Source organism: Hyla sarda, chromosome 6, assembly GCF_029499605.1.
Source record: "Hyla sarda isolate aHylSar1 chromosome 6, aHylSar1.hap1, whole genome shotgun sequence".
In the NCBI taxonomy this organism is placed as follows: domain Eukaryota; kingdom Metazoa; phylum Chordata; class Amphibia; order Anura; family Hylidae; genus Hyla; species Hyla sarda.
The window spans coordinates 83,162,376-83,175,004 of record NC_079194.1 but is presented as its reverse complement, the minus strand read 5'-3'; the positions used below and the strand labels follow the sequence as shown (position 1 = coordinate 83,175,004).

At 42.3% G+C, this 12,629-nt stretch overlaps 1 protein-coding gene across 12 annotated transcripts in view; it reads left to right on the top strand.

Annotated features, from left to right (window-relative positions):
* The window catches only part of PHF2 (PHD finger protein 2), a 317,888-nt gene that overhangs the window by 137,651 nt on the left and 167,608 nt on the right, over positions 1–12,629 (top strand). For all 12 annotated transcript variants that reach the window (XM_056524312.1, XM_056524306.1, XM_056524308.1 and 9 more), the window contains exon 2: positions 12,536–12,621. In XM_056524312.1, the coding sequence (XP_056380287.1) occupies positions 12,536–12,621 (86 nt within the window). The remainder of the gene's footprint in view (positions 1–12,535; positions 12,622–12,629) is intronic.

Sequence of the window (12,629 nt, the reverse complement as noted above, 5' to 3'; positions counted from 1 at the left end):
AAGTCACCCTATGTGTCAAATGTACACATTTTAGTCTTGTAATCCTATATGACACAGGGCTGTATTTGCCATTGGGCACAAGTGAGCCTGTGCCCAGGGCAGCAAAAAATATATTCTTTTGACGTATCTTCAGCTTATGGGGGGGGGGGGGGGGGATTAAAATGAGAATAACATTTTAAGTTTGGTTTAATTTTAGCTGGAGTTCTCCTTTAAAGGGGTACTCCTGTGCCCCAGCCTTCTGAACATCTGGTTCAGAAGGCTTGGAGCAGCGGTCACGATGCCACACCATGTCCCCTTCTTGATGTCTATTGGAGGGGGTGTGACGGTAGTCATGCCCCCTCCCATAGACATCAATGGAGGGGGCATGGCCATGACGTCGCAACTGTGGCCGCTGCTCCAAGCCTTTCAACCCGGATGTTCAAAAGCCTGGGGAACCCCTTTAAGAAAAAATGTTATGTAGTATTGCATTTTTATTTTTTGCAGTACCCAACAATTATCATTTGCGGCTTGTTATCATTTGCGGCTTTCGCAAATAAACACCTCCAGAAAGTTGCAAGTATACAACAGCCCAGACATGCCTTTGGTTTTTGGTGTGTGTGGAAAAGTGGCAAATTTTGTGCAACAGGATAAGTAGTCAAAAAAAATTTCACCACCAGTAAACCATTGAAAGGGGGTTCTAAAGCGACATTTACGGAATTGTGTACCTTAACACCTCACAAGACAAAAGGTGGACAAATATTGTTCACCTACACCAGTGTTTCCTGACCATGGTGCCCCCAGCTGTTGAAAAAAAACTATAGCTCCCAGCATGCCTGTGCAGCCAAAGGCTGCAGAGATTCTGCTGATGGAAAGCCGCACTACAAACAGAAAGCTGCACTGTGGAATATGTTGGTGCTATATAAATAAAAATGTATTATTATATAAAATGTGGATTTCATATCACCCCTTCCTCCCTTTAGGTTGGGTATCAACCAGGTGACTGCATTGCAGTTAAACGTCGCGCTGACACAGTGTTCGGCGCGATTTCCTATTGATCGATTATAGACATGCAGTTTTGCAAGCTGTCTCCCAGCAAAATGATATGCTATAGAGTCTGCTTATTGCTTGTAAAACTGCTTACCAATCAATAAAATACTACACTAAACAGCATGCCCACACCGGTATCTCAGCCTCCAGGCTTCTGGTACGTGAGACCCTAACATTTGCAGGCGGTCTGATGTGCAGGATCTTAGCCGCAATCCTGACTCTACTCTGCTGTGAGCATTATTGTGCATATTAAATCTCATTTATTGGACAAGTAATTACACTGAATGTGGATACAAAATACAGACAAATAGGAAATATCCTAAAGCTCTAATATTTCTTAAGTAAAGCGGCTCTTCTTTAGATAATTTATGCATTTTTCGAGAGTGCCCCATGTTTATTTTTACACTGCAACAAAACGGAATGAAATAGATTAAAGGAGTACTCCGTGATACAAAAACTCTATCCTAAGGATAAGGAATAAGTGTCAGATCATGGGGGGAATGGTGGCATCTGACCGCCGGGACCTAACACAATTTCCCATACCGCCCCCTGGCTCTCCTCCTGTATGGAGCGTGTCGACCACTGCAACAAGCGGTGACCGACATGCCACCCACAATGCAGCTCTATGGAAGAGCCGGTGCGCTGCACTCAGCAATATCCTATAGACCTGCATTGAGAGGTGGGGTGTGTTTGCCGCCGCTTTGTGCGGTGGCCGACACGCTCCATTTAAAAGGAGAGCCTGGGGCCCAGGGGTCAGATCCCCCACGATCTGACACTCATCCCTTTACTTTCATTCTTTCTGCAGATTCTGCTCAAAAAATGTATTGCTGTTTACCAGACGGCACATTTCTGAGCAGTCCTACTGACCGCCAGAACATTCAGAGGCGGACATTCCACACATTTCCGGCCATGTGAATATGGCCTAGGGTATGTTCAAATGTAAATAAATTTGCTGCGGCTTGCTCACAGATTTTGCTTGCAGATTTTCCGCTGTGGAATTCCACAAGTGGAACTTTTGCAACGGAAAATCCGCAAGCCGATCTTGTCACTACCCGTTGAAGTCGATTGGGTAGTAAAATCCACTTGGGGATTTTTAGCTGCTGAATTCCACTTTACACCATCCTTCTCTGGAGTCGACGCTTATGCTAGATTCACACTACGGAATTTCTGTCTGGAATTCCACATGGAAATTCCGCTACAGGAAAATAATATGAGACTGAATGGGTTTTCCGTTCAGCCATTCACACGGCGGTATTTTATAGCAGAAATTTAGCCTGGAATATCAGCTCGAAAAATACCGCAAGAGCATTGAACAGGCGGAAAATGGAAAATACACAGAAATGATTCCAAGCAGACAGGCAGAAATTCCTCAGTGTGATCCTTACTGTCCGCATTGCTGGGACTTCTCTGGAGGAATCCGATTCTTTGGAACTTCAGTAGTGTGAACTGAGCATCAGAATTTCTATAGTGTATATGGGCCCTGAAGGTATATTAAAGGGACACTCCACTGGCCAGCGTTTGGAAGTAAACGTTCCGAACACTGTTTTGGCGCTGCGTTGGTCGGCCATGCCTCTTGTGTCATCACGGCCACGCCCCCCCCCCAAAATGCAAGTCTATGGGAGGGGCCGTGCCGACCAACGCAGCGCGAAAACAGTGTTCAGAACGTTTACTTCCGTACGCTGGCCAGAGGAGTACCCCTTTAAAAATGAATTGCCACAGAATATTGGACCTAAAAATGTCACAATGATTAAACAGAATCTGCCTTTTTGGTCTGGCTTTAACATTAAACACAATTATTATTTTTTTGTCTCTCAAAGAAATGTTTTTCCTGAGGTCTTACTAAGCTTTCTTTTCGGGTTTCTTTACCCTCCGTACTCACAATTTGAGCTGCGTATAAAGCAGCTGAATTAGCTGATAATGTAACTCTTGCAAGAGAGCACCAGCCTGGGAATTGAGACGCGTAACTGCGCTGCCGTATAGCTGACTGTCCTTTTTATTTATCTCTATTTACATTGCCTTTGTGCTACGAGATAGGACGCCTGCGCGCACATGAAACATCCCGTCCTGCAGCGCCGCATGCCACGTGCCGGCAAACAGTCCCAGCAGGTTTTTACACACAACGTTCCCATGTAATATTGTTTTGTTGTGTGATTTATTCCTAGTGTTTTTTTCCCACTGTTTTCTTGCTATTATTATTTCATCAGTTTCCCCTCTTCTTTAGTCTTCAGAAGATAAGTGCACAATTACTCCTCAAACAGAAGGTATCAGCAAGGAATCTTATGGCAAGTTAATGCGGTTCCCCTGCCACTGTGTTTTATGGGAATTTGCTTAAGATGTTTTAGTCAAGTTGTTATTTTTTTTAGATTCCTAGAAAGATTCACAGAAACACAACTAATGTAGTCATCTAATGAGAAGAGACAGATGTAGAAAGTCGTGAAGATATGGAATTAGAGGAGGACGACCAGATTGCAGCCATGAATTTTGCATTTCTTCACTTATTATTAAGGGCCCTTTACACAGACGATGATCACCCGAATGATCTTTCTTAGGAACGTTCATTCTCAGTCATTACCCGGAGTAATCTTACTCCTGCCCAGACATCCAGCGAAAAAAACATAAAACGCTTGTTTGTCATTGATCACATGTTTAAAGTGGGAATAAAAATGGTTGTTTGTTGGCAGCTCCTCTCCCTGTGTGAACAGGACATGTGCTGCCGATAATGATGTAAAGTGGTTTGTACCAACCATCATTGGATTATGATAATGAACATAAACAAGTCAATCTACCGTACTTGCCGAATACTGTCAGCAGATCTGAGAAGTTAACCCATGCAGTTCAGAGCCCCATTGGCAATAGGCTTTTCTGGGTGGAATTCCATCAAAAGAATAAACCTGTTAATTCTTTTTGGCAGAATCTGGATCCTCATTGGAAGATCTGCGACAGAACTTCTGTAGTGTGCACTGAAAATCAGAATCCTATTAAGATCAGGATTCTGCTGCAGACAGCCATCAGAATTGATTCCAAGCTGAAAACCTGAAGTGTACATGGGCTCTAAAGTTCCCTGTACACATTAAGGGTACGTTCACACGAGCGGATCCTCAGCGCTTATTACACTGCGGATCTGCCGCTGAAGGGCCGCTCTATGCTGCTGTATACTCGCACATCGCGGCTGATCTCAGCCTAGCTCAGGGAGCAGGGGGAGCGGCCGCGATGTGTGCGAGTACACCGCGCATGCGCAGCAGTGTCTGTTCGTAGCGGCCTATTGCCACTTCGAGCAGGCACATGTAAAGGCACCCTGTAGGGGTCCTTCAACGGCAGATCTGTAGTGTAAAATACGCTGTGGATCCGCTCGTGTGAACGTACCCTAAAGATAAGTTGGCCAAACCTGCTGATTTCACCTGGGCTTGCCAACCATGTACAGGGGCGTCCTGATATCCCTCCAAAGATGTTGGAGGAGAGAAGGATCGATATTCAAGATAAACCCCCCACTAGAGTAGTCTAGGCCGTGCCGAGCATTCACGTGTATAAAGTGATCAGGAAATATAACTGTCATCCAAACAACCATTTACCAAATAATTCTGCATTCACTCAGGCAACAATCACTCTGAAAAAACTACCTAAAAATCAGCATGTAGTTTGCTGTGCTGATTCTGATGTGGCTTTTCAGGCGTTTTTTTTTTTTCCCTTCCCTTCAAGGTCCTGTTAATAATAATGGGAACTTCTAAGCAGAACTGCTCTAAAAAGTGACTCCTGTTTTCCAGTGCCATTTTATGAAAACTACTGTTAATGCTCATGTGTATATATATATATATATATATATATATATATATATATATATATATATATCATGGTGCAGCACTCAAATATCCCAGAAAAAGTGTGAATTTATTTCTGTCACATCAAACAAGCTATATATATATATATATATATATATATATATATATATATATATATATATATAACATTCCCCATGAAGTAAAAGGTTAAATATGCTGGAAACTACACTTTTTGGGAGAAGGCCTTTTTTGGGGCACATTTTGCCTGTGTGAACACTTACTAAATCTTTAATTTAGACACCTCTGCCTGGGTGGGATTTGTAAAAGTAAATTCACACAGGGCAAACATTTTTGCAGGAATAAGGACATGTTCACACGTCAGAATTTCTGTGCCGAATTTCAATGCTGAATTCGGCACGTAAATACCGATGTATGAACATGGCCTCATTCAACGGGATTCTGCTGCGCTGTGCACACGGCGGAATTTCCGTGCCAGATGTTTCCGGGACGGAAATTCCGATTCCGATGAACACATACATTCTTTTTTCAGACTCTGCACGGAATGCATGGCCATCTATGAGACAGCTCCTGCAGACTCTGGAATGTCCGCACGGAGATTTTCCACGCGGATTTTCCGATGTGCGAACATAGCCTAATAGAGTTCATCCTGATTCCTCTGCCTCATGAACAGAATGCCAGAGCTTCAGTGATAACCGACCCATGAGCAGAGCAATAGGAACAAGACTGATTTACATGGTGGAAAGACAGGGTGCCAGTCACTGTGGACCTTGTAATATATTGTCTCCCAGCATCTGTAACAGTACAGGAGACCAAGATAACCCATGAGCAGCTGAATCCAGTATAAAAAGCCTTCACAGTTTAGTTGCTACTTTGGGTGTAATTGTTAATGCAGGTCCTCTCATGTATAATAAGCCGCATCCACCTCATAATACATATATATACAGCAAAAAGAAAGTCCGGCACAGAGCTGTGGTTTGCAGTTAAAAACTGTGATTTTCTTTATTTCAGTATAACGCAATACACAGGATAATCTGACGCGTTTCGCACCTGAGTGCTTAGTCGTAGATCACGACTAAGCACTCAGGTGCGAAACGCGTCAGATTATCCTGTGTATTGCGTTGTACTGAAATAAAGAAAATCACAGTTTTTAACTGCAAACCACAGCTCTGTGCCGGACTTTCTTTTTGCTGTACGATGTGAGAGCCGGAGGCGGTACCGGCGTGTCCGCAGCACGAGCTAAGGAGCAGCCGTGGATGTCGTGAGCGGTAATCCATTGTTGTGCTTATATATATATATATATACACACATGGGGGCATTGTTCAGCATGTCCTATGCTGTGTAGTAAACAATATCACATCACTTTATAAATGACCGGAGAGCAAAACAGACATCACTGTTGTTCTATACCAGTGGTGTCCAAACTGTGGCCCTCCAGATGTTGCAAAACTACAACTCCCAGCATGCCCGGACAGCCGTCGGCTGTCCGGACATGCTGGGAATTGTAGTTTTGCAACATCTGGAGGCAACGGTTTGGACACCACTGTTCTATACACTTAGGGGGAGATTTATCAAAATCTGTACAAAGGAAAGAGGTGTCCGCATAGAGCACTGTTGTCAGACATAAAAGAACAACTCAACTTCAGCAGCTGATAAGTACTGGAAGGATTACGATTTTTTAATAGATTTAATTTTCAAATCTGTTTAACTTTCCGGAGCCAGTTGATATGGAAAAAATTATTATAATTTTTTTTTTTTACTGGAATACCCCTTTAATACATACTAATGTCACAGAGTTAAAATGTTTTTAAATGGAATACCCCTTTAATCAGTGTTTCCCAACTAGGGTGCCTCCAACTGTTGCAACACTACAACTCCCAGCATGCCCAGACAGCCAAAGACTGTCTGAGCATGCTGGGAGTTGTAGTTTTGCAGGCACTCTGGTTGGAAAACACTACTTCTAATAGTGAATATGGACAGGGTTTTATAAGGCATGCTGTTCATAAATCTACTATTCTGTATGAGCTCTATTATTTTTAATACTTTTTATTTATTTATCTATTTTCTTCTTCTTTCCTTTTTTTTTTTCCGCAAGGTATATATTCCCCATACCACATCTGATTCATGACCCCAATACAAATTATAATTTTAGTCCCAGATCATCCTGCTAATAGTTAATACATAGGGATGGATCTGACATGATGTCTCTCTTTTTCAGAGCTTTATTGTATTTCTGTGGTTTCATGGAAGGAGGTCAGCTCCGCTATGAGGATTAGCGCTTTTGTCGTGTACAGGAAGACAGAGCAGTTCACATTTTGTTTCCTATTGAAGGCTCAGCGGGGGTCGTCAGTAAGAGGGCTGATCCAGTGTTAGGGGCAGATCAATGCTCGATATCTTTCGTATGGATTGAACATTCATGAGATCTTTCGCAGTCAGATGTGTCTCTATTAATCTATCGATTCCGAGGATGTCTGTACATTTCCAGCGTGTCTGATACTTTGCTGTTCATTCATCGATGATGTGATGGTCCTGGCCGGCTCCGTAATCTCATTACACAATGTGATGTTGACTCTGGTGTACCTGAGGAGGAGGCAGGTTGAGGTAGAGCGTAAGTCGGCATCTGGAGGCTCGGAGTTGATTAGACGAATGATACAGGAAGCCTTATTGCCTCTGACAATTTGCCAGCTCTCATCTCGGCTCCGATCTCTTCTCCAGAACACTTGTTCATCTCCGTTCTCTGATCTGTAAGATGTTTTCTTTACATCCTCATTTAATCACTAGGAACACGACTGAACTTTGCAGTTTAAACGCTGTTTAGAAGTCTGACCTTCACTGACAACCTGATTCATTATAGGGCTGTTTATGGACTACACCAGTGTTTTTAAACCGGGGTTCCCTCTGTCCGAGTTTGTTGGGGGTTGAAGTTTTGCAAAAGCTGGTGGCATCCTGGTTGGCCAACACTGCGCTACACATTGAGTTTCTTAAAGAGTACCTGTCACCAAACGAAACTTTTAATATATTGTTCTTTATGTAATTATAAGACACTTTACTATTTTCTTGCTGTTAAAATTCTCAACCTTTATATGCTTTTAATGTGATTGAAAAAACGTCCACTAGGTGTCTCTGTTCTGTTCCCTGCTGCAAGTCAAACAGTTAGTTTGGTCCCACCTGGACTTACAGAAGTCCAAACTCAGGAAGTGCGTGCGGGGCATGGCGAAGCACAGCTCTCACAGGCTTCAGTGATGTTGCGCCTGCTGGGGAACGCCCACTTTTTCCTGCAGGGAGCTCACACAGTGTGAGCAAGGGGAAAGGTATGATACACAGGTATGACACGCCCCCTCCATATACCCCATAGAGATACATGGAGGGGGCGTGTCTGCCGCGGCTTTCTGCTGGGGACAAAATTTCACTTCCTGCAGACTGCCGCGGCAACGTCCAGTAGATCCCGGGGGCCCCAGTGCTCAGACCCCCCGCGATCTATAACTGATCCCCTATCCTTTGGATAGGGGATAAGTTATTTTGCGCTGGAATACTCCTTTAATTGATCTGTTCGATGGGGAGTGGCTTTGATGAGGCTGAAATCTCCCGAGTGGACCTTTGTCATGTGACGAGACGCACTATGTAGTAAGAAACCATTGGTGGTGTTGCTACGATGTTTATTAATGCGCTCCCTAAAACACTGTATGGTCCTCCCAACATACTGGAGCCCACAAGGACATTGCAGGAGGTAAACCACGTATTGAGAACCACAATTAAGCAACGATTTGATGGGATACGATGCTTTGGTGGTGGTGGGGGTGATAAACCTGCATTTGTGGGTGATGGAGGTACAACATTTGCATTTGCGGAGTCCGCATTTGTAGCTACCGGTGATAGCAAGAAAGTCAGAGGAGGTAGCTTGTGTGGTCTTGGATTTGAGTTTGCTGGGTGCTACTATGTTACGTATGTGCAACCCCTACTAAAGGTTAGTTAAGGTCTGGTAGGTAGTACTGGACCTTGATATTGCTACTAAGGGTATTTTCGTCCTCACCTCTACTTCTCATCCAGGACCCGCCAGCCGATTCCTGTACCCTGGGCTCAGCAGCTGTTTCCATCATTGTAACCCTATTGTGAGGGTTGATATGCAAATTTTTGCTCGCTTCAGGTGAGCACCCACTACCTAGGGGCTATCTGCTCCCACATGCTTACATTTTTTACTTTGTCTCCCATGGTAATGCACTAGGCGCTTCCTTGCCGGTCTTCCCTATTCTTTCACTATCACACACACTGATTGGCTCCTTGTATCGGTCTGCATACAGATAAGGCTGTCAATCACTGTGTAAGGTATTCAGGACTCTCGCTGTCTCTCTTAAGAGTCCTGTCAGGATTTATTCAGTTTTTACTCAGAAATTCTGCTCCACATCATAGAACAGAGAGCAGCAAAAATGTAATATCTTTATTTATCTTTTTCTATAGCAGTCTTTTCCAACCAGTGTGCCTCCATCTGTTACAAAACTGCAATTCTCAGCATGCCTGGACAGCCTTTGGCATAACTTCAACTTCCAGCATACCTATAGACATGCTAGGATTTGTATATTTGCAACAGCTGGAGGGACCCTGGTTAGGATACCCTGGCTTAATGTGTCCAATGGAAGTCAAGTCCTGAGTAATAAGCCCAGAGTCAAAATGGTGATCACATGATCAAGTTACAGTAATGAAACACAAAGATGCAGCTGTGCTGGAAAAAAAATAATAATTGCGCTGTACGACTAGTGATAGTAAATGTGGATGATATGGGAAAATAGAAAACCTGGAATGCTTCTCTAATGAAGACAGTTTAGAAAGTGCCAAGATCAGTGCAAAGGTGTCCATAGCCTTTCAAAGTGACAATTTTAAGGACTTTTCTGGGCTAAACATAGGCTGTGTTCACATCTGGGTCCAGAGACTGTTGCATTTTCCATGCAGTGCTATTCTTTCCCCTACAACGACAAAAACTGATGTACCCCATTTATAAATCAATGGGGTCTGTTGGAACCCTTTGTTGAGGGAAGGGGGTATTTCTCAAAGGGGTACTCCGCTGCTTAGCGTTTGGAACAAACTGCTCCGAAAACTGGAGCCGGCGCCGGTAGCTTGTGATGTCATAGCCCCACCCCGCGTGATGTCATAGCCCCACCCCTCGTTATATCATAGCCCCAACCCCTCGTGATGTCATAGCCCCACCCCCTCGTGATGTCACACCCCTCCCCCTCAATGCAAGTCTATGGGAGGGGGCGTGACGGCTGTCACGCCCCCTCCCATAGACTTGCATTGAGGGGGCGGGCGTGACGTCATGGGGGGTGGGGCTATGACGTCACGAGCTCCCAGCTCCAGCGTTCGGAACAGTTAGTTCCAAACACTGAGCAGCGAAGTACCCATTTAAAGCTTTCACCAGAAAACCGGTGACAAAATTTAGTGCAACGCTTAAATTTTTGTGCAAAATACAGTTAAAGTCACAACTACAGGTATAACTGAATGACATGATAAGTAGTTATATGGCAGATCAGTGGCTTGGTTGGCTTTTTAGAGTTTTACGTTCTGCATCGATACATATCAATGTTTTATGTCGTCCCAATGTTCATAAATCTATTGGCAGGTTTATGGTCCTCCTATTCATTTTAATGCCATTATTGCCTTTCGCAAGTAAAATCAGATCACAAGCCCTGGGGGCACGGGGACAAAGATGTCTCACAGCATTGTGTAATATATAGATACATCAATACAATTGTAATATATAGATACATCAATACAATAGAATATTCGTATGGGTGCCAAAGGAAGCCGGTGTGTCATTGATCCTTTATTAACGTTATCAGCATTGAGGAGACTCCTCATCATGTCTCTTGTGATCTGGAGTGTAATGTCGCAGTAATCCCCGCACCCTACCTCTATTGTGTAACAAATGAAAGAGGAATTAAGGAGGAGTGTTAGAGAGGCCTGGGGTTCCCTGAGCAGATAAGTTTATTACATATTCCTATGCGTTGGGCCTAGTTTCCATATATTTGATGATGCAAATCTTCTATATATACGGTTCTTGGAAAACCAGATTATTTTTCGCATGCCTCCCGGCGTTGTGTTGCGGCGTCTATTAAGACCTCATTGTGAGTTCATTTACTGCGCTGATCTCCGATTAACACACTCCGTGGGAAAAGACGCACAACGCGCCCAGGTTCTCTAAGAAGAGGGGAGATTACCTGTACCATACAATCACAAAAACATGGGGGCTCAACCTCTATATCAGAGGACATATCAGGGTGCAAAGCAGGATATCCCATTAGCCATATGCAAATCAAAAGGAGAAAAAAGGGGATAAACTATAATGCAGTGCACACCTATCAGTAACAACACTATTCTGTATAAAATATTAATCTTTATTAGCAAAAAAATATACAAAAATAGATGGATACAAAAAGACAATGCGATCATCACATTGTCTTTTTGCATTCATGTATTTTTGTATATTTTTTTTTTTTGCTAATAAAGATTAAAGGGGTATTCCAGGAAAAAACATATTTTTATATATCAACTGGTTCCAGAAAGTTAAACAGATTTGTAAATTACTTCTATTAAAATTTTTTAATCCTTTCAGTACTTATGAGCTTCTGAAGTTAAGGTTGTTCTTTTTTGTCTAAGTAATCTCTGATGACACATGTCTCGGGAAACGCCCAGTTTAGAAGCAGATTCCCATAGCAAACCTCTTCTAAACTGGGCGGTTCCCGAGACACATGTCATCAGAGATTACTTAGACAGAAAAGAACAACCTAAACTTCAGAAGCTCATAAGTACTGAAAGGATTAAGATTTTTTAATAGAAGTAATTTACAAATCTGTTTAACTTTCTGGAGCCAGTTGATATATATATATATATATATATAAAAAGTTTTTTCCTGGATAACCCCTTTAATGCAGTGCACACCTATCAGTAACAACAATATTCTGTATAAAATATTAATCTTTATTAGCAAAAAAAAAATATAAAAAAAATACATGGATACAAAAAGACAATGGGGGAGTTTTATCAAAACCAGTGCAGAGGAAAAGCTGCCCAGTTGCCCATAGCAACCAATCAGATCGCTTCTTTCATTTTTAGATAGGCCTCTGCAAAATGAAAGAAGCGATCTGATTGGTTGCTATGGGCAACTGGGCAACTTTTCCACTGTACTGGTTTTGATAAATCTCCCCCAATGCGATTATCGCATTGTCTTTTTGTATCCATGTATTTTTGTATATTTTTTTGCTAATAAAGATTAATGCAGTGCACACCTATCAATAACAACAATATTCTGTATAAAATATTAATCTTTATTAGCAAAAAAATACAAAAAATAAATGGATACAAAAAGACAATGCGATTATTGCATTGTCTTTTTGTATCCGTGTATTTTTGTATATTTTTATTTTTTTTGCTAATAAAGATTAATGCAGTGCACACCTCTCAGTTAAAACAATATCCTGTATAAAATATTAATCTTTATTAGAAAAATAATATACATGGATTCAAAAAGACAATGCGACAATGAGATTCCGCAGTGTGCACGTAGCCAAAGAAACCTAAAATAAAAATTGTATGCAGAAAAGTGATGTAAATGGTCTCCGGTTTTCTAACATTTAGTTTGCAGAGAAATAGAGACTGACAAGAGCTATAGGAAATAATGATAACCTAAGTCAAAAGATTAACTTTTTGTTTTTGTTATGTTACAGCTGTGTCGGCGTGGAGGAAGATGAAGCTCCTGATATCGATATCTACCACTGTCCAAATTGTGAAAAGACCCACGGGAAGTCTACATGTGAGTAT